Source organism: Anabrus simplex, chromosome 2 (genome assembly GCF_040414725.1).
Source record: "Anabrus simplex isolate iqAnaSimp1 chromosome 2, ASM4041472v1, whole genome shotgun sequence".
Taxonomy (NCBI): Eukaryota; Metazoa; Arthropoda; class Insecta; order Orthoptera; family Tettigoniidae; genus Anabrus; species Anabrus simplex.
Genome location: NC_090266.1, coordinates 130,402,247 through 130,424,623, shown reverse-complemented (window position 1 = coordinate 130,424,623; position 22,377 = coordinate 130,402,247). Strand labels below are relative to the sequence as shown.

General features: G+C 39.8%; 1 protein-coding gene across 4 annotated transcripts in view; it reads right to left on the bottom strand.

Annotated features, from left to right (window-relative positions):
* The window catches only part of LOC136863930 (RAB6A-GEF complex partner protein 2), a 457,043-nt gene that overhangs the window by 292,066 nt on the left and 142,600 nt on the right, over positions 1-22,377 (bottom strand). For all 4 annotated transcript variants that reach the window (XM_067140369.2, XM_067140370.2, XM_067140367.2 and 1 more), the window contains one exon: positions 5,758-5,870. In XM_067140369.2, the coding sequence (XP_066996470.1) occupies positions 5,758-5,870 (113 nt within the window). The remainder of the gene's footprint in view (positions 1-5,757; positions 5,871-22,377) is intronic.

Sequence of the window (22,377 nt, the reverse complement as noted above, 5' to 3'; positions counted from 1 at the left end):
ATGTAAATAATGATTCTTGAAAATTCTCCAATGCATTATATTCAATTCTGCCCATCACTGCTGAGCACACGACACCTCATAATCTGCAGACCTTCGGGCTGAGCAGCGGTCGCTTGGTAGGCCAAGGCCCTTCAAGGGCTGTAGTGCCATGGGGTTTGGTTTGGTTTGGTTAATGTTCTAGACCAAGTTTCTCGGTTCAATGTGGAGCCGGAGTAACCTAATGAAAGTAAACGAAGCCTAACTGTGTCAGCTTAACGTTTTAACTTTAATGTGAACTCTTATCATGCACAAACTTATTTTTAAATAAAACACTTTCTATTCTTCTTGTTATTTGTGTATATACTGACTTGTGATTCTTATGTCTTGCATCTTTTGATCGATCGGCTGATGATGACACAGACATGGTGTCGAAACTGGTACCACATGTAACCATGTTGTGATGTAATTTGCTCAAGAAAGCATTATTGTATTGAAAAGGAACATAAAATATACCTAATTTTATTGTAATTCTCAGTTCAATATGGACCTAATATGAAATTCTTATCTTTTAACTGCAGAGGTGACATGCAAATTCGGGCTTCTGAGGTCGATAGTAACGAGGGTGGATCTTCTATATCATAGAGAGAATGTTACCACCTGCGTAAACCGCCAGACGGGAAGACCACAGGTGTTTAATGAATGGACACCACGTCGATTCCACAGAACCATACTGAACGCTCGGCGACTTACCATGAGTCAGATCACCACCCAGTTATATGTTGGGAGTCAGGAACCAATTTCTACCAGGACTGTAAGGAGGCAAGTGCACCGCATAGGCTTCACCAGCCGATGATCAACTCGTGTTGCTTTGCTGACACCTCGACAAAGAGCTCAACCAACATAAATGGTCCGTTATTGGACATTATAAATTTTCCAGCTAACTCATTCCTGGTTGCCAGCGTTTCACCCCCCGTGTGCTAGGCTGGGCTCATCAGTTGGTACCTAGCACACCTACCAAGATGCATGGCTAGTGCATACCGTGGAGGCCACTGCGTAGGCTAACTGGAGCCACCAGCAGTGCCAATGTACTACGAGAGACTTTGTCTCATTACCAAAAATTGATGCCTGCTTGGCCATCAGATGATATAGATGTTGATTCCCATAGGGAATCTGAAATATTTGTATTATAAATTAACTCATTCGGAACAAATATTTCAGATTCCCTATGGGAATCAACATTTATATCAAAGAGCTCAACGACGTACATGGCCCATAGAACATCAGCAAATTACCATGGAACAGTGGCGGTGTGTGGTATGGTCTGATGAATCCTTGTTTCCAGTTGTATCGAGCTGATTGGTACACAAGCGTGTGGCGTATGCCCTATGAAGCTATGGATCCTGTGTGTCAACAAGATTGTCTCCAGGCGGGAGGTGGCTCAGTTCTGGACTGGGCGGCGTTCTCATGGTCGCAATTAGGCCCCATAGTCTGGCTGCAGGGAGCACTTTTTTTTTTTTTTTTGGCATATGCATAAATTTTTATCTGTTTTTATCACATTGTGGTATAAGACTCGCAAGTCTTCGACTTGTTGAAAATATTAACTTAGTGACAGTATATTTTTAACACAGTTTCATTGTTATTAATATGGTTTTAAATTGTGATGAATTTGGTGTTGATAAACTTATATGATTTATCAATTTTTCTACAAACTTCTATTCAGCTGATGATGACGCAGTAGGGCATCGAAACTAGTACCGATTGAAAAATATATGTTGTAAATACATCTACGCAACAATTTTTTTTTTTTATGTATTGAATAAGGTGGACCCAATCTATATATATAAAAATGGATGTATGTGTGTAAATGACACATCTCCTCCTAAACCAATGGAGCAATTTCAACCAAACTTTGTACGCTTATGACTTACTATCTGGAGGCGAGCACTGTGGTGGTAAGCCATCTGTAGCTCCCTTAGGGGTGCGGGGTCAGGGGAGTCAATGTATAAAAATAATAAAAAAATGTGTCGAATCCGCAGTTTTCGGGGTCGCTGAGATGAATAATGACACTCCCGAATTTTTAAAAGTCAAAGTTCAGCTCCCTTTCGGGTGGGGGGTGAGGGGGGAGTGATATATAAAATTAAAGGAAAATAGTGTCGAATACAGTAAATAGTTTTCGGGGTCGCCAAGGTGAATTGTACACTCCGGATTTTTAGTATCAGGAGACTAACCACGTGGGGGTAAGACAGCCCAGGAACCCTTAGGGGCGGGGGGGAGGGGCAGGGGGGGGGCGAGGGGGTCAGATATACAAATTAAGGAAAAAGTGTCGAATCCATACTTTTCCGAGTCGCTGAGATGAATAGTGACATTCCGCATTTTTTAAAAGTCCAACTTCAGCCCCCTTTGGGGTTGGAGCGAGGGGGGGAGTAATATATAAAATTAAATGAAAATAGTGTGGAATGCATAGTTTTCGGTGTCGCCAAGGTGAATTGTACACTCCCGATTTTTAGTATCAGGAGACTAACCACGTGGGGGTAAGACAGCCTAGGAACCCTTAGGGGCGAGGGGGGGGCAAGGGGGGGTCATATATAAAAATTAACGAAAATAGTGTCGAATCCATACTTTTCGGGGTCGCCGAGATGAATAGTGACACTCCGGATTTTTTAAAGTCCAAGTTCAGCCCCCTTCAGGGTGGAGGGCGACGGGGAGTGATATATAAAATTAAACGAAAATAGTGTCGAATACATAGTTTTCGGGGTCGCCGAGGTGAATTGTACACTGCGGATTTTTAGTATCAGGAGACAAACCACGTGGGGGTAATACACCCCAGGAAACCTTGGGTTCAGGGGGGCGAGGGGGCTGAGATATAAAAATCATCGAAAGTAGTGTTGAATCCATACTTTTCGGGGTCGCTGAGATGAATAGCGACACTCCGGAATTTTTTAAAGTCCAAGTTCAGCCCCTTCGTGGTGGGGGGCGATGGGAGAGTTATATATCAAAATAATCGAAAATGGTGTCGAATCCACATTTGTCACGGACGTTGAGATGAATAGTGAGATTTTGGATATTTTATAAGTCCAAGTTAACCTACAGTACTTTGGGTTGCGGAGGGGGGGAGTGATATATAAAATTAATCGCAAATAGTGTCGAATACATAGTTTTCGGGGTCGACGAGGTGAATTGTACACTTCTGATTTTTAGTATCAGGAGAAAAACCACGTGGGGGTAGGACACCCCAAGAACGCTTAGGGGCGGTGTGGGGCGAGGGGGTGAGATAAAATATCATTGAAAATAGTGTCGAATCCATACTTTTCTGGCTCGCTGAAATGAATAGCAACACTCCAGAATTTATTAATGCCCAAGTTCCGCCCTTTTCGTGATGGCGGGGCGGGGGGTGGTGGAGGAGTGATATATAAAATTAATCGAAAAAAGTGTCGAATACATAGCTTTTGGGGTTGCCGAGGTGAATTGTACAGTTCCAATTTTTAGTATCAGGAGACAAACCACGTGGGGGTAGGACACCCCTGGAACCCTTAGGGGCTGGGGGGGCGCAAGAGGGCTGAGATATAAAAGTCATCGAAAGTAGTGTCGAATCCATTCTTTTCGGGGCCGCTGAGATGAATAGTGATACTCCGGATTTTTTAAAAGTAAGATGCCCCTAGAACGAGTAGGGAAGCAGGTGAAATATAATCCATATTAATAAGTTGTAGTTTGGCGTGATCTATATATACTGTGCTATATATATATTAAGGCATAAAAATCAAAACAGACGTGAGTTAATGAGACCATTCTAGGCATCTTAAAATCTTAAAACTTGGTACCAGACAAGCTGCTGACTTCAGGATCCCTAGAAAAATCTAAAATTCTCAAAATTCACTGAGGGGGACACGCTGGGAGTTTCAAATCTGCATGAGAACACAGTCGGTGATATTTATCCAAAACGATAAACTATAGGTTTCATGGGCTTAAAAGTTTCCAGAAAGACCTCATTTTTAACCCCCTCCCCATATCAAGATGGCAGCATAATCTCCCAGACGAGTTAGAAAATAGAAATTAGGGAAAATTATAGCTTTTTGCCTGTAACCAATGGAAAATTTACGAGATGTTTAAAAATTTTATTTTTTACCCCCGAAAAATATCGAAATATGGAGGCAATTTTAATGACAGTGCAGACCTTCCTTTCGAGGTATTTGGTGGTTAAACGGTAAGTCGTATCACAAAACGGATGGGACAACCTCCGTTCAATTTGGAGTGATATACAACTTTGGTCCTATGACATTTTGTCGTATCTCTATCCCTTATACGTTACATTTGGCTCTGTTTCTAGATTAACGTAAATTTTGCACTTTGTACACGTATAATTGATGGTTTGATTCACTTATAGGAAAGATGGGATCATCAAATTCTACACGAATATTGGCCCACCCAGTAGCCATATGTGAGCCAAATTCTATGTTTGAAGCTGTCGCATAAGTATCTGAAAAGTAATTCACTGCGTGAAAACCTTACACAAATTTCACCCTATTCAGCGTTTCTAAAACAATTTTACCTTTAAATACATGAGATACGAGAAAATATCATAGGGCCAGCCAATTAGATCGCTAAATGAGGCCAGAGGCGTCTTTTCGTACAATCCGTTTTTCGATATGATGCACCGTTTAGCAGCAGTTATTCTGTAAATGAAGGTGAACATGCATATACTTCCATACGTCGATCTACATTTATTCATTTAAGTCGATTTGTAGCGATCTAGAAGGGGTGTGTCTGACATTGTAATTAATACTTTACAAATCAATAGTGACTGTGAGCAGGAGAGGGTCTGCTGTTGTAATCACTACTCCCCATACCGACTTTAACTGGCAGTAGGAACGGCGTCCTCCTCGAACGCCTGTGTACCATTGTAATGAATAATTCCCTTTTCGATTTGACTAGCAGAAGGCTAGGGTGCATGCATTTTTTTCAAAATTCTTTTACCTGATTCTCTTTATCATTAGGTATAGGTGCCCCCTTGCAAGGGTGGCCCCGATTATAAACAAATTTACCCATCAAAATGTGACTGATGTTACGCATAGTGAATTGCGGTAGACAAGTGGACCTGTCGTTATCATCACAACTCCGCAACTCACACTTTACATTGGAAACAATGTCTGCGGACCTCCCTATGCTTTTTCTTGGATTAACGCCAAGAGACATGCAATTTAAAAATTCTTATTCTCTTCATGTAAAGTAATTTACTTTGATATTCGGATACAATGTAGAATACTGTAGCGAAGCACGGGTACATTTGCTAGTAATTATAACAAAACATTGCAGGGAGCACTGACAGGTGCACATTATGTGGACATTCTTTCAGACCATCTGCATCCCTTTCTGATCCTGATGAAGACGCCATGTTTCAGCAGGACAATGCGCCATGTGACCACTCTGTGGTGGCACGCAGGTGGTTGGAGGAGCACTCCAGTGAAGTTACGACCATACATTTGCCCTGCAGATCACACAATCGTAATCCAATCGAGCATTTATTGGATGCCGTCGATTCTGGTGAACCCCGCACCAACTACACAACACAAATTGTGGGTAGCAGTGCAAGATGCGTGGGTCCAGATCCCTCCAGTCTGATTCCAACAATTTGTAGAGTTGATGCCTCACCGTATTGCTGCCATTTTGAGGTCTCGCGGAGGAGCAACTCGTTATTTACATCGCATTCAGTGTCTTCCCATGACTTTTGGCCACTCAGTGTAGAACAGTTTAGCTGTGATTGGTTACAGAAATATTATGTACCTGCAAGACTTGAACACCCAATTCAAGGGGAGTCTCTCTTTGTTGAGTCTCCAAAAATGGATTGCTGCGAGTCAAATCTTCACTGTCACCACATGCACTGCTTTCTGGCAAACCTGAAAAAAGTTATGTTCTTTTTTATTGTGTATCCTGTTCAGAACAACAACAGTTGAACAAAGGCAACACTGTCTATCTTCAAGGAAGTAAATAGAGAGGAAAAAGCAACATGTCAAGACAAGGGATGACCAGACCAAACGTAAAAAATTATTTTAACACTATATAACTGTCAATCAGTTGGAATAAGGAAGAGGAGGAGACTGACAATAGAAAGGAGGCTATGACAGAGGACTTACAAATTAACTGGTGAGCAATCTTGAAAATTTCAAAGTAAGGAGAAAGAAGCAGATAATCTATGGATTACTTTAACAATGAAATCATTGGCAGTGGGCGTTAACATGTGTGACACTAAAGAGACACCTGTGTTGTTTGCATATACATCCACGGTTGTTCCTCTATGTGTACAGAAAAGTTGAAGAGTCACATATAAAATAATTCCATATCCAACCAAACAAAGTTAACAGAAATTTTACTTTTATGTTTGGATTTCACCTAAATATTAACCTTTTGACAAAAAAACCTCAAAACTGGCCCCTTCAAACTGTTTTCCTACGGTTATAACATAGAGTGTGTCAAATGCAGCTGATACGCACGGCAGTACCCGTGGAACCATTTGCAATGGGCGGAAGTCCTGAATGTTAGTCATGAGTGAGCCATCTGTCTGATGGTCAATGTAAGGCGAGCGTGTTGAGAAACAAGCTCTCTTCAGGCAGCAAGTGGAACACAAGTAATTTAGACAATGTCATTTAATAGATGATATTCTCATCAACTACAAAAGCAAAATTCCACTGCCTCTTCTTCATCAAGAATTATATAACATCATAAATGACAAATAGCATATTAAACTACGTAATAAAAATTTGTTTATGTTTATTTCTTTGTTTTATTGTATAAAACTAAAGTATTGGACATGAATATATGGTTAGTATTTTTTGAAATGTCAACACTTCTTGATATTTTAACGGTTTTTGGATAGTTGAGAATTTTACCACTTTTTCTGGCAATCGTAGTTGTGCAAGGTGATCACCACTGATCGCCCTAATGTGATGATGTTCCAACTTTATTCGTATACATCTGGAAGGGTTTAATATGTCGATTTCTTTAAAAACCCAACTGCATGTATCTATATAGGGTGAAACCTCGTTAGGGCATTTCTCATTAACACGTTTTCCTGCTTTGCACATCATAAATTCGAAGTCCTGATTCTCATCGTATTAAATCTACATAAAAATACCTTGCTTATTGGGTCACGAATTTTCGCTATTACCGCTTAGTACGATCACATTTTTCCTAGCCCCAAAAATGTTATTTGTCATCTCTTGTGAAACAAACGTGATTTTCAAGTCGGGTAAGAGCCGTTGCCACAGGTTCATGATTACAGAAAAAGACAGCATATTTGTGCTTGTATTCCATCCAGAAGTTAGAAATTTATTTTGTGTTGAGTGGTACAGTGAAGTTTTTTGCATGATACGGTACCCTATATCTGGATTAGGAACATAATCGTGTGAAACTGACTAGCGTGGTGCATATTTGTCTTGCGATAGCCTAGGTATGGATATGGAAAAAGCGAAATTCCTTTCTAATGAACAGAGCCACTGGTCCGAAGGTCAATGTAAGGCGAGCGCATTGAGAAACAAGGGTAGACAGCGTGTACCCTTAACATTTTGTGAACAAAAAATTGTCTAGTTAATTTAATTATATTTTAGGACATTAATCATTTCCACATACATGACATTACTTTATTCCCCGCTTTAGTTATTTTCGTCTCACTTCAGCAATGCTCAGGGTCGTGTTAGTTACATGATGCACCTAGGCGAAAGTAGACGCTGTCCATTCTGTGTATGTTCCCTTCGATTTTCAAAGCTTTCAGACAGAGCAACACAAACGCTACCTGTAGGTGCTGGCTGTGGAACTATGACTTTCCCATAGCGAGATTTCTCTGCCCAGTAGACAGACTTACCAGCATCTCATCTTGCTCTCATTGGCTAGTATTTGGATCTGAATTATAAATGTGCTCTTATTGGCTACCCAGATGAGTAAAGGGTCATAGTTTCGCACTGGGACTAAAAAAATTTTTTTAAAAATCAGACATACTTTTCATGTAATTAATTTGAACTTACTTTATTGTAAGACATGTCTAAAAATAACAATGATATAATAATATTCAAATACGCTGTGACGTTAGGGCAGTACCAATATTTTTAATTTGGGATCTGAATATTATACGAGACATATAATTATTTATTACAAGATATTAGAATCATTCTTTATGAACGGTTTTCACTTTACAAAGGTGAAAAAATGAGTTTATCCTCCTAATTCATTACATCATATATTCCATCATTAGATGGAGTAATCAAATTCGAACATGTTTCGGCTCATTTGAGCCATCTTCAGTGAAAAAAGTGGCGGGCGGGGGGAGGGGGTTGAAATCATTTACATAATACAAGCTAAAAAATGCCAAAAAACATAATGAAGAAACAAATGAAAAAACAATGGAAATGAACAATAATTGCATATAGTGAGGTTGCTACTATGTGCACTAATTGTTCATTGTTCATCTCCATCTGTATCATTTGTTCTCATTTCTTTTCTTCTTAGGTTAACACAGTTTTTAGTTTCAATTATGTTTTGTATTAACCCCTGTTTCACTGAATTTTGTTGCAGTGAGTTGTTTTTTGCTCCACACGATGATGTAAATATTGTATACTAGCAAGATACCCATGCTTCGCCATGGTATTATAATGAAGTTTATAGTTGAATGCTTAACGTTTTATATACAATCCGCCGAAATTCGCGATCTAACTAGTTTTCTCAGAGAATACGCTAAAATTTGTAATCTGACTCGTTTTATGAGAGATTACAGCAAAGTTCCTTCCATTTTTCAATCTTTCTTTCCAGAAATCGATTTCGTACTTCCCGGGCTAGGTCGAGGTATTCAACCTGGTCAGTTGGGTCCCTAAATCTTTGCTATCTTTTCCTATAAGCATTTTTAATATGGATCAAATCCTTGAGAAAATCCGGCATGGTGTCGCCTTGGGTGCCTTGACGGTAATGAACACGCGGCCGGACTGCATTAGCCGGCCAGGATCCGTTCCAGCGCGGTCCGCACATTTTGACGACGGTCCAGAACATTATTTTTATTTTTATTATTATTGATGGGCTGGAACCCACAGCAAAATGCAAGACCTCTACTTGGAGGTAAATTACATCTGCAGCCATTGTCATTGCTGACAATGTGACAATGTGACCAGCACCATCGTCACGTGTAAGCAAGTGCACGAATGATATACTTCCGTGCATTATTGACCTTATTACAGAGGTGAACAACTGCACGGTCAATTTCATTCCTATCGTTTATTTCAAATGTGTTTAAATTTTTATTTATATGCTAGGAGAATCTACTGTAATCTAACTTTATGTTCTCCAAAGGAAAATATATTTCTTGAAAACAAACCCAGGAAAGATTAATGATCAGAATAAGTACAATACGAACAGTAAAATCAATTGGTCTCAAATCCATTTTTCACCCCACCGCCGTAAATACATTTACCCCCCCACCCCAAAAAAGAAGGCGTTTCCTTATGTTTCTTTCACACTCCCCCTTAAGTGAATTTCCCGCTAAAATACTAGTTTCTTTAATAGTAAAGGAATCTTCTAAATAACAATTATCACGACTCTAACATCTTCAGTCTTTGAGATGTCTCTCCTCATAAAAGGAATTCAACTCCTTTTCACCCCCGCCACCCAAGATGATCTCCCCCCAAAGTGCTTTTTTCTTTGTTTATAAAGGAGATACAAATACCAATTTTCACATCTGTAACATCTTTAGCTTTTATTAGAGGCGAGTATCCTCATACAATTAATTCAATTAATTTTTCAATTCTTTCACCTCCCCACCCCCTTCATTGGTATTTCCGAGAATATGTGTTTCTTTAATTTTAAACCAGATTCCAAATACCAATTTTCACATCTGAAAAATCTTTCATTTTTGAGATAATAGTAACCTCATACCAATAATTCAACTAATTTTTCAATTTCCCTCCCCCCCTTTAAGTGGATTTCCAAAACCAAAAATATATGTATTTCTTTATTTTTAAAGGAGATCCCAAATACCAACTTTCAGGTATATAATATATTCTGTTTCTGAGATATAAGTATCCCCATTTAAGGCATTCAACCCCATTTTCACCCCTTTTCACCCCCTCCTATTGGGATTTTCCAAAAACAAAAAATATATGTTTCTTTCTTTTTAAATGGGATCTAAATACCATTGTTTTTACGTCTGTACACTTTAAAAGTTTTGAGATATAGATACACTCATTTTAAAATTTCACCCCCTTAACTATGGAATATCCAAAAATCCTCTCTTAGCGAGCACCTACATGTTAATATGAATATATATCCCCAAAATTTCATTTCTTCATGTCCAGTAGTTTTGGCTCAGCAATGATGAATCAGTCAGTCAGTCAGTCAGTCAGTCAGGACAAGTTACTTTATAGATTGTGCTAATTCTGTTTCTGTCTAGGCTCTCTTTCGTTTTTTTATTTGTTCCTTCATTATGTTTTTTGGCATATCTTAGCTCTTGTTTTATGTTAATTATTTCAAATCCCTCCACTTTTTTCACTGAAATGAGCCGAAACATGTTTGAATTTGATTACTCCAGCTAATGATGGAATATATGATGTATTGAATTAGGAGGATAAACTCACTTTTTCAGCTTTGTAAAGTGAAACATGTAATTTAATCGTATGTCTGTATGGCATGGTTCATCTTATATGATAAATTCATGAAGCACTTGGCATTTCTGTGCTGACAATATGTGTGTGTATCGGACTGTAAAGCGTGCTCTGACGCCATCTATCCGTGAATGGTGGAACTAGTATTGTGTACGAACTCTTATCACCAGGGAGTACTGGCATCGCTAGACTATACCGCTTCGCACAGCCCACAACGGAAAGTGACTGTCTGCTGTTAGGCAGGGCTACACATTGAGCGATTACAGCTGCCGCATACCTTAAGAGAGTCCCATCTACTCCCGCCGTTTACACGCGATCGGGTACCTTAAGAGAGTCCAGGCTACTCCCGCCGTTTACCCGCGGACGCCTCTGGTAGCCATGTCTGACTTCACATCTAATATGATGGAACAACCGACCAGCATCGATTAAAATGAAGTAGTAAACTCCATCAGGGGATTTATTATACATATATTTTTAAAAAATATTAATATGTTAAACCATATGTAAATATTTGTTATAATAGTTCTCTATGAGTGTCACTAGTACATAGGTCAATAACGGTAAGTTACCTTGGATATCTCGTTACGATGCAAGTACTCAACTTATGAATTTCTTCTGTTCATGTAATTTATCTTTGTGTTGTTTAATTTATTTTGGTATATGTCTGGTGGTGAGAATTCTGTTTTGATATTCACTTTGGTTCGCCATTTAAGCTCCAAGTGGGGGCCATGTAAATGAGATGCTTTTGTTTGACCGGTAACTTTGAAATTTTCCTTTGCCTTTCTTAAATTTATTTTGCACCTCTGATATATTTGTTTTTCTGCTTGTTTGGAGTGTGTTTCATGGTATTTTCTTGAGGCGTGTGTTTTAGCTATTTAAAATTTATTGCGGGTCGTTGCTGTGTTTTTATTGCCTGTAGCCGCGCGCTTATTTTCATTTTGTCATTCTGATCTGATTTATTGATACACTGTTACGTATGTTTTGACTCCATTATGCCCGTGCATTGACCTACGCGTTACAAAATCACTATTTATCACAGTTTTGAAATATTATTATTATTATCATCATCATCATCATCATCATCATCATCATCATCATCATCATCATCAGTATATAGATTTTCATAAAATATTATATTCACTTTTGGTATTTGTATATTAAGGGTCAGGTTTATATGTTTTGATTTTCACCACATATAATTAATTTATACTTCATGTTAACTTGGTTTATCCCTATGTTGTATTTAAGATTCCAAAGTGGTAGTTCTTGTAACTATAATAGTTTTCATTGCAGGTCTTTGAGCAGCCCTAGTGTAAGGCATCTAATGTTTGAGGTTCTTATCTCTTCTTCACATTGTTGTGTTATCTTATCCAGACTTGCCAGTTATGTAAATGGCTCATTGTTATCTTGTACGTTGGGTATTCAGACCGAAGGCTGGGTAGATCCTCAACAGGTTCACCATTAGCCGTCATAGATGGCCTAGGTGTCAGTGAAGAGGCGTACTAGGGAAATGAGGAGTGAGGTAGTTTCCCGTTGCTTTCCTAACTGAGCCAAAAGTTGCTATTGCACATCAGTCTGCCAAGCCCACTGAAATGCGTGCACCAACCGACCCTATGAGCGACATTTTCACACCATTCATAGCAGGGACTGGCGGCATAAGGAATGGCATTACTAGCATCGATCATACCTCAGCCAGTTTAATGTTGTCAAAGCCGAGTATAAGACTGAGACAGGTCAATGAAAGTAACAATTTTATCCTAGCGAATACCAGAAGAAATAGTGCACTGTAAACACTACATCTTGCCAGCAAAGGCCTATTGTTATCTTATCTTGGGATTTTCTTCTTGTTCCTGCATGGCATCATTTAATGTGATAAGGAATTGTTTTCGCCTAGATGCGAGATCGTGTTTGACTCTCCTATTGTGTTGATGCCTTGGGTTACTAAAACTGCCTCGTTCTCTAATTTATTGACTATGGGCTTAAATTTGTTGATTTTCTTAGCCATTGGATTGTGTTCGTGATTTACATTTTAATTTGTGTGTGTCAAAATTCTCTGATTTTGTGCGCGCCTTGTGTTATATATTTTTGTCAGGATATGTTTATGTTTTAATTTCAAGTGATGAGTTGTGGAACTACGTTTCCGTGGGTATTGCGGGTGAATGATCCTTTCACTGGGGACTGTCCAAAGCCACTCAAAGTTATTCAACCTACTTTTCATCACTCATAAAATTTTTATTTTTTTATTTAACATAATGTATTTTAATTACTTGTTAAGATAAAGTTAGGTATAGTGCACCATTTTTATTTGTTAATGAAATAGAATTATTTTAAAACAATATATTTATTTAAAGTTCATTCATCTATTTATTAATTTTATTTATTCAATTACTGTTCTGGTTGCTCAAATTTAAAGTTTTCTTTATTTTAAAAACCTTTTAAAGTTTTCAAACTTTATTTAATGTAAACTTATTTATGGTTACTATATAGTTTTTCTTTAAAAATTGGTGTTATTTTTGGTTCCTGCCTCAGCATTTCCCGGGGATCTTAGACCTTTATTTTAAAATGGGATGGGCCTTGCTGCGATATGTGTTTCTTCCACTTATGTATGGTAAGTTGTTCACCTGAAGTTCTGTACTGTTTTAATGCTTGCTTTTCCATCCTTATTGTGCACGTTACCCTATGGCGTTATCTAGCCTAACGTCATTCTTTGTCATAACTTGGGGGCGTTGCAGTTGGTAGCCTGTCGCGTGGTTGCTTTGTTGTACCTATGCACAGAGCTATTATCGAAATACTGAGAAGGTATCCAAAGATCACACCAACTAGTATTACACTTAAGTATTGTCTTAAATATTGTAAAACTTAAATGTTCCCAAGTAATTTGTGCCTTTTTGTTCATTTTCATGTGTGCCCGAGTACTTACCATTTCGCTGTTGTCTTTCCCTTGATGTGTTTAAGTTTGAGCCCTCCTCCTGTGGATTTTATCCTGTTCCGGTTAATTCTCTACGAGGGTCATAGAATCCAGTTTTTTTACTTGTGCTGTTCGTATTTTGGACCTGCGATATGTGGGTGAGCCGTGGACCATTACTGTATTTTATTGATTAATGGATTCATATTATTCATTTAGTTAAGCTGGATTCAAAATTAACTTTAACTAAATATTCTTCCACATTTTACAGTAATGAAATTGTGTTAGTTTGTCATTAATACATTAATATTATGTCTTGGTCCTAGTGAAGTATTTGCTATGCTTGTGGTTCATCTATTCCATTCGAAGATCTTATATGTTGTGTCAAATTCACTGTGTAACTATTACTTAACGTGTAAAATTTTACCCCTGTTCCAGCTTCGCTTGTGGTCCAGATTATGTGTTGTAAAATGTGTCATTATTATACCTTTCTTCCAGTGATTGTTCCCGCCTGGTTCTTCAGAGTGAGATAGTGAAAATTTATTTACAATCTTGTCCCATGTTGATCTTTCTCTCAGCTGGTCTGCTATCCTGATCTGCCCTGGTTATTACATGTCATTTGTTGCTATTGTGAGATTTATTGACATAGTGAGATGTCATTTGATGGTAAATGTAAATGGTATAATGGATACTTATCTGGGACTTGTGCTGTGGGAAATTGTTCCTATTTGACTTATGGGAGTCTTGTACATGTTCCCTCTGGTGATATTGTGTTGTTGTTATGGCCTTTTGTTGAATACTTGGATGAATATGTAGTGTAACTGTGATATATTGATTTGAATCCCATTTGAATCTGTGGGATATGAGGTTATTCTAGTAACCATGGGCAGTGTTCTTACTCTCATATACTCTGGAAAGCTTTTCATTGATTGAATGGTGATAGGCTATAGCTGTATGGCTCATCTGAGGTTACATTAACCTTTTAAAAATTTAACTTGTTGTGTCCATGTCGGGTAGTGCTGTCAATTCTCTTGTGCGATGATTCAGTTCTACTGGTAATGTTTATCATGTGGTGTCCTGTCTTGGTTGTATATACCTATTTCTTGTGGTTTTCTGGTACCTTGTGCATGTGGTCAAGTTGTAATTAGCTGGGATATACATTTATTGGTGTTTTCCTTCTTAACACCTGTGGTTTCCTTGGACTGGTTAATGGTAGTCACTGCTAGTTAGCTTCATCCCCCTTGCATACATTTTCTTGAGTATCTGCAAATTGAATTTCTGCTCTAGAATTGTACCTTCTGCTACTTTTCTTGGAAGGCTAGTGGATCTGCTTGTTGTGGTTGATGGATGTCAGTTTTAGCCTTGTACTTGAATATAAAATTATCATTCTTCCTGATTTTTCATTTGCTAGTTCTGGTCGGTTACTGGGTGTACTGATTCTTTGTCATTTGTACATGTAATTGTAAAATCCGTACTCTGTTGCTGGTGCTATCTGATGGTTATGGGGTTCATTTCTGGATTCTGGTGTGTTTCATTGCTGGCTTATTGCTGAAACGATCATTCGTTTTTATTGTTCATCCTAGGAGTTTGGTGTTGGGTCTCGCAAATGTCATGTAGTCATTGGTACACATATTTACCTAATAATTGTGGAATCTGCTCTAAGGAAAGGGTAGCGCAGATGTTGATCCAGAATTATTTGAAAAGATTATCAACTATGTGGGAAACGATAAGGAAAGGAACGTGATTGTAGTGGGTGATCTCAATTTACCAAATGTCAATTGGGAAGGTAATGCGAATGACAGGAAGCATGACCAACAAATGGCAAATCAGTTAATATGGGAAGGGCACCCAACTTAGAAAGTGATGGAACCAACTAGAGGGAAGAATATTCTGGATGTGGTGCTGGTAAAACCAGATGAGCTCTATAGAGAAACCGAAGTAATACATGGTATTAGTGATCACGAAGCTGTTTTTGTGGCAATTAGAAATAAATGTGAGAGAAGGGAAGATATTAAAATTAGGAATATTAGGCAGTACCATATGGCTGATAAAACAGGCATGAAGGAGTTTTTAATAACTATGATCAGTGGAAAATGGTAAATAAAAATGTAAACAGACTTTGGGATGGGTTTAAAGCAATTGTTGAGGAATGTAAAAATAGGTTTGTACCTTTAAATGTGGTAAGGAATGGTAAAGATCCACTATATTATAACAGAGAAGTAAAGAGACTAAGAAGGAGATGCAGATTGGAAAGAATTAGAAATGGCTGTGGAAGTAAGGAGAAATTGCTAGTTGCTTAACGTCGCACTGACACAGATAGGTCCTATGGCGACGATGGGAGAGGAAATGGCAGGGAGTAGGAAGGAAGCGGCTGTGGCCTTAATTAAGGAGAAATTGAAGGAACTTACTAGGAAATTAAATCTAGCAAAGTAGTCAGCTAAGGATAACATGATGGCAAGCATAATTGGCGACCATACAAATTTTAGTGAGAAATGGAAGAGTATGTATAGGTACTTTAAGGCAGAAACAGGTTCCAAGGACATTCCACGAATCATTAATGAACAAGGGGATGTGTATGCGAGGATCTTCAAAAGGCAAAAGTATTCAGTCAGCAGTATGTAAAGATTGTTGGTTACAAGGATAATGTCCAGACAGAGGAGGTGACTAATACTAAAGAAGCATTAAAATTTACCTGTGACAGCAATGACATTTACAGTTCAATCTGGAGGCACGGTTGCAGTCGACTCCAATAAACTAAAAGATTCCCTTGATTTGCCTATTACCATCCCGACTTCGGGAGAGAAAGAAATTGACGACGCTCTCTCCACGATCAATGATAATACTACTGAGCTAGCATCTGTAGTTAGTTTTTTTGAAGAAAATGACCCTTCTCCTAATCAAATTAAACGTGTGCAAGCAAGGTTATTTCATTTTTCTAATAGAGTTAACGATCTATTGTCTCTGAAGTTGAATGACATTCAAAGGAAGGAAGCTAGTGTTATTCTTGAAAAGCTTTCCGAATTGTCTAGTAAGGTGACCCAATTGTTAACTGGGGAAGTTCCTCCCAAAACTGATCAACCCTCTACGGCGAATGTAGGTAGCGAGGAAGAGTCTCCTAAGGGAGAAGTCCATAGGAAAACTGTTGGAGCTCAACAAATCTCTGCCCCATTAGACAACGAATCTGAGCGTCGTACCTCGTTGAACCATGCACGTTCTGAATTAGCTTCTTCACCCCTTAAACCTCTACCTACTATGTCACCAGGGTTCAGTAGTTTGCCTCATCCATTAGCCATGCTGCTTAGAAGTATTTCGAAGTTTTCTGTTAACACTACCAGTGACGTAATTTCATTCTTAAGGTTTTTAGTTGAGTTTCAGGACCATGCTCTTGTTTTTTCTCTTTCTCCATGTCAAATTTTGCAGATAATTTATCCCTATGGCATTGGTGTTCTCTCGGACAAAATTGTTAGGGCAATAGCGGAACAATCATCTATTGAAGATTTTCATGCACACCTTCTTGCAAATTTCATTCCTGCTCGTGCGAGGTCATCTCTGATTCAGAAGTACTATTATCGTGTACAGCGGTTGGATGAAAACTTGGCAGATTTCATCCAAGATATTAAGTTCTATACCAGGGTGTTTGCTCTTCATTTTCCTGAAGATCAGATTGTACAGGCTACTGTAGAAGGTATTTCACCTCCTTACCGATCATACTTGTGTTTTGCGTCGCGTCCACAAACTTTCGCTGAGCTAGAAGCTATGGCTGTATCGGCCGAAGGAGTTAGATACGCCGATACCTTGCGTGTTACGAAAGAACCCCCTCCATCCTCTAGTAGTTTTCGGCCTCCACCTCGCCGACCCGTCACACCCCGTAAATGTTATGCTTGCGGGTCGCCTGAGCATCTTCGCAATAGATGTCCATTGGTCAAATCTAGTAGGACAAATAATGGAGCAAGTTCATCCCAAGGCTGTTTTAAATGTGGGGCTTTCTCACATATCGCCAAGAATTGCCCAAATTTGAATAGCACCCCCTCCTGCTCAACTTCTGGTGCAACTTCCACCAATGCCAATAATAATAAGTGACTAGTGGCTTCGGCTGAGTCGACTAATCCATCTTCTCGAGGCTCAGCCCTAAGCGAACATGTCGAAAGATCGGGGAAATGTCAGTCTTCTAATCTATCATTTGAAGGCCCTAGAGAATGTCTTAGGATTGCGGCGGATACCCCCGCACCTGTTCCATTTCTTAAGATTGAATTAAATAATGAACCTGTAACAGCTCTTTTAGATTCAGGCAGTGTTTGTTCAATTATTTCGGCTCAATGGTATTCAAAATTGAAATCTATTTGTAAACTTCCTGACTATTGCTCATCTCCTGTTCAATATGTTTCGGCTAATTCTTCTCCATTAGAAATTTTAGGCTCTTTAAATGTCAAAATTCGTATTTTTAAATTTACGTGGAAAGTTAAACCGTTTGTGGCCAAGCACTTGTCTTGCCCCATTATATTTGGAGCTGACTTCATTTCTCACTCTGGTCTTGTGCTCGATCTTCAGAGTAGGTCGTGCACTTTCAAATTTGCGTCTAATTGTAAAATCCCATTATTGAAATGTAATTCTGCATCATGTTCATCTATTTCGCCTACCCAGGATGAGATGTTGTTAGACCTTAGACATCTACCCGAGGAGCAGGCTGATAGTATTCGTAAGTTGTGTCAGTCGTTTCCAGAGGTGTTCTGATACTCTTGGTGTTACTGACCTTATTGAATACAAAATTGAGGTCACGGATTCGATTCCTGTCTGTTTTCCACCTTATAGGCCATCTCCACCTAAAATGAAGGCATTGAAAGAAATCATCGATCAGATGTTAAAGGATGGTATTATTAGGCCCTCTAAGTCGGCGTATTCTTCGCCTATTTTTCTAGTCCCGAAACCCCAAGGTGGCTTCAGGCCTGTCATTGATTATAGGGCTCTCAATCGGAAGGTGGTGTTACAATCTGTGCCCCTTCCTGACCTTCATTCTTGCTTTTCGTGGTTTCGTAAAGCTAAATTCTTTACCATCCTGGACCTGAATCAGGCCTATAATCAAATGCCCCTAGTGGAAGAGTCTAAACATCTTACAGCGTTTGCCACAGATTGGAATTTGTATGAATACAACCGCCTGCCTTTTGGGCTCCCCACGGGAGCAGCTGTACTCACTAGATTGCTAGATAGGGTCTTCTACGACATCAAATTTGAGTACTTGTATCACTATCTTGATGATGTTGTATTTTCGGAGACTTTTGAAGAACATCTAGATCATCCGCGAGAAGTTCTCAATCGCCTTCGTAAGGCTGGGTTAACTGTGAAATTGTCCAAGGTCGCCTTCGCTAAACCCTCCATGACATTCCTAGGGCATATTGTCTCGCCCGATGGTGTTGCTGTCGATCACTCTAGAACACAAGCCATCCGTGATTTTAAACCTCCCAAGGACATCAAAGGTATCGCCAGGTTCATTGGTATGGTGAATTTCTTCAGGAAGTTTATTCCTAACTTCGCTAATAGAGCGGCGCCCTTGAACCTTCTTCGTAGGAAAGGCATCAAATTTGAGTGGGGACCTTCTCAACAAGCCGCTTTTGAAGATCTTAAATTAGCTCTCTGTAACGCCCCTGTCCTTGCTATGCCTGATTTCTCGAAGAAATTCATCGTCCAAACCGACGCGTCGTCGTCGGCGGTAGCTGCAGTCATTCTTCAAGAGACTGAACTAGGGAGGCGACCCATTGCCTATGCATCTAGGACTCAAGAAGCCAAGTATTCCATCTATGAGCTCGAAGGTTTGGCAGTCTTATTTGCCTTAGAAAAGTTCCGTCTCTATCTGGAACATGTCAAATTCGACCTGGAGACGGATAATCAAGCCTTAAGCTGGGTCTTAGGTAGGCCGCGTCGTACTGGTTGTATAGCCCGTTGGGCCATCCGAATTTCTGCCTTCCAATTTGATGTTAGGCATATCAGAGGTACTGAAAATGTTGTTGCAGACGGACTCAGCCGTATGTTTTCCAACGATGTCGAGACCCATGAACCGGTCGATAGTTCATCACCTCCCGAGTCCATACTATCTGAGGTTAATGCCATCTTAACAGATGCTCCCATGCTCTTTAGGGACATTGAGAAGTATCAACGTGAAGATCCAACGCTGGCTCCGATAATGGAAACCCTTTCTTCTGGGAAACATGTTGTCCCTTATGTACTGAGGAATGGCGTTTTATGTTGCCCTTCGAGGCATGATAAGATGATGAAGGTTGTTGTTCCAGCTGTACTTGTACCTATGATCTTCAAGTACTATCATGAGACCCCATTAGGGGGGCATCTAAGAATCTTTAAAACTCGTGAAAAGATTCGTGAAAGGTTAATCTGGAAGGGTATGGACGGTGAAATTCGTGAACTAGTAAAGGCTTGTAAATCTTGTTTGCTTAGTAAACCAACCATGTCCACCAAGGTAGGCCTGTTGTCTTCTCATCAAGCGTCGCGCCCTATGGAACGCCTGTATATTGATTATGTAGGACCCTTCCCCCAGTCAAAGGGAAATGCCCACAAGTTCATCTTTGTATGTGTAGATGGTTTTACTAGATTTTCCTCGTTATTTCCAACTAAGCTGGCTACCGCTCAGTCCACCATTACTTGTTTAAATTCAATCTTTGCTTCTTTTGGTCCGTGTCAATATATTGTGTCTGACAATGCCAAGGCTTTCACATCTAATCTATTTCGTAAATTCTGTTTTGACCTGTCCATCTCTCATGTGACAACTTCTGCTTATTATCCTCAACCATCTCTGGCTGAACGGGTTAATCGTAATCTGAGGTCCGCGTTGATTGCCTATCATCATGAAGATCATTCTAGGTGGGACACGTCCCTGCATTGGTTAGCTTTTGCTTTGAATTCGGCGGTTCATGAATCTCATAAATTTACTCCAGCTTCGCTGATGTTCAAGTTTGTTCCCAACACGCCGCTCTCTAACCTCTGGTCTCTGAGTGACATTCTACCTGAGACAATAGATCCAGATAACATTAAAGATCTTTGGAAGAAGGCTAAAGCCAATCTTAAAGTGTCTCATGAAAAAGTTAGGGAAAGATATGATCGTGGACGGAGACCCACCCATTTGAAGGTAGGCGACCAGGTGATGGTCAAAAATTTTGTTCCCGCGGGCAAAATTGCCCCCAGATTTCATGGGCCGTGCGTAATTCTAGATTTCCTTACGCCGGTCACATTGTTATTAAGCAATCCAGCCACCGAGAGGATATTTAGGGTTCACCTGTCGCAGGTGAAACCTGTGTAGCTTCCGCGCTAACGTAGCTGATTTTATGTTTGCTTTAACATTTTTGAAAGAATTCGGAAGGTTATATTTTTCTTTTTTGTTTGGTTACATTTTGAGGCCTTCTGCCCTTGGAGTCAGGTTCTTTAAGCATTTACTGTATACCTTCCCCGACTAGTTAAACTGCCATCCTGTCCTTGCCATGGCCATTACATTGCTCCCGTCTCCTGCTTACATAAAACAGTGGCTGAGTGAAATGAAATAAATATCTCCACGCCGCTGGCCCCTCAGTTCCACCACCATGAATGTACCCCAAAATCATCTTGTCCAACAAAATTCTGCCGCCGAGCTTTAATGTTTCAGTGCTCCCGCACCAGCGCGGCGCCGTACCGCCACTGAGGTGGGGTATGGCCCCGCTCCTCTTCAGTGAGGCCAACCAGTGTACGGCGAGCCGGAGCCCTCCTCCCGGCCAAGGCTGATGTGCGGCGCACAACCTGCCACTTGCCCGCGACCTGCATGTTCGCCGCGGGCGCGGCGTGCTTCAACTCCACACCTCCTCTCATAGTGCGGGCGAGCGGTATCTCAGGGTACTTGAGGGGTCCGAGCGGCCTCCTCTGGACTCAAGCAGCGGCGGCTGGTCTGGCCGTCAAAGTCATCAGCAACTGATATACTTAATCAGTTACATGGACATTTAATATCAACAATTACTACAATTTTGAATTCAACTGCAATATTTGGTGGACTTAGAAAATTTTTCTTCACTTTCAAGTATTAAAGGTTTTTCCTTCTGAATTCAACTTCTACAAGCATAAAGACATTACTTCAAAAGTTACAAGAAATCTGAAACTGGATCCGATCATTTACAAAAATGTTTTTTTCTTCTGCAATTAATGTCTATATCAACATCATAACTTGAACTTTGTTTTCAAACAAATTTGATGTGTTACCCCTTGGAGGGACTTTTGGGGGGGGGGGGGGTGGAGGTCTGTACAAGGCGGTACACCTCCGCGCCGCTAATTTAAAATTTGCGCCAGTTGAAACTCTCCTACTGGAGGAAGCCTGAACTTTAACTACAGTGCTAATTCTCAAGTTTTTCAGAAGATGTCACTACTTGTAAATTTTGAAGTGTTCTGAACAGTGTCATTTTCGATGTATTTTTGTTTTGCCTGTAGTAAGAAGTGTGAACATTCTCTTCTAGAGGACACTACTGAAGAACTACAATGGTGCACCCTAGTGCGAAGTGAAATAACTGTGTTTTTGGAGAAATTTTGGGTTCAAAAGTTTGTTCTTTGTTAAATTTCTTTCAGTCCTTATTTAAGTTGGCAATATTAACCCTTTTTTCCCCCTTGTTTTGAATTTGTCCAATCAGGAATTTCTGTAATTAATTTTCCACCAATAATGTGTTTCTTCTTCATCTAGTGTAGGGGTTTTCGTTATTAACCAATAAACGATTGTGGGCGGGTGTTCTCATTCCTGAAATGCCTCGAACTTTCCATGAGGGTATATAAACTGCTGATTTTCGGGTCTCCGTGCCACTTCAGTAACAGCTATCTGTGTGTAAATTATGTAGCAGGGGGCGGGTA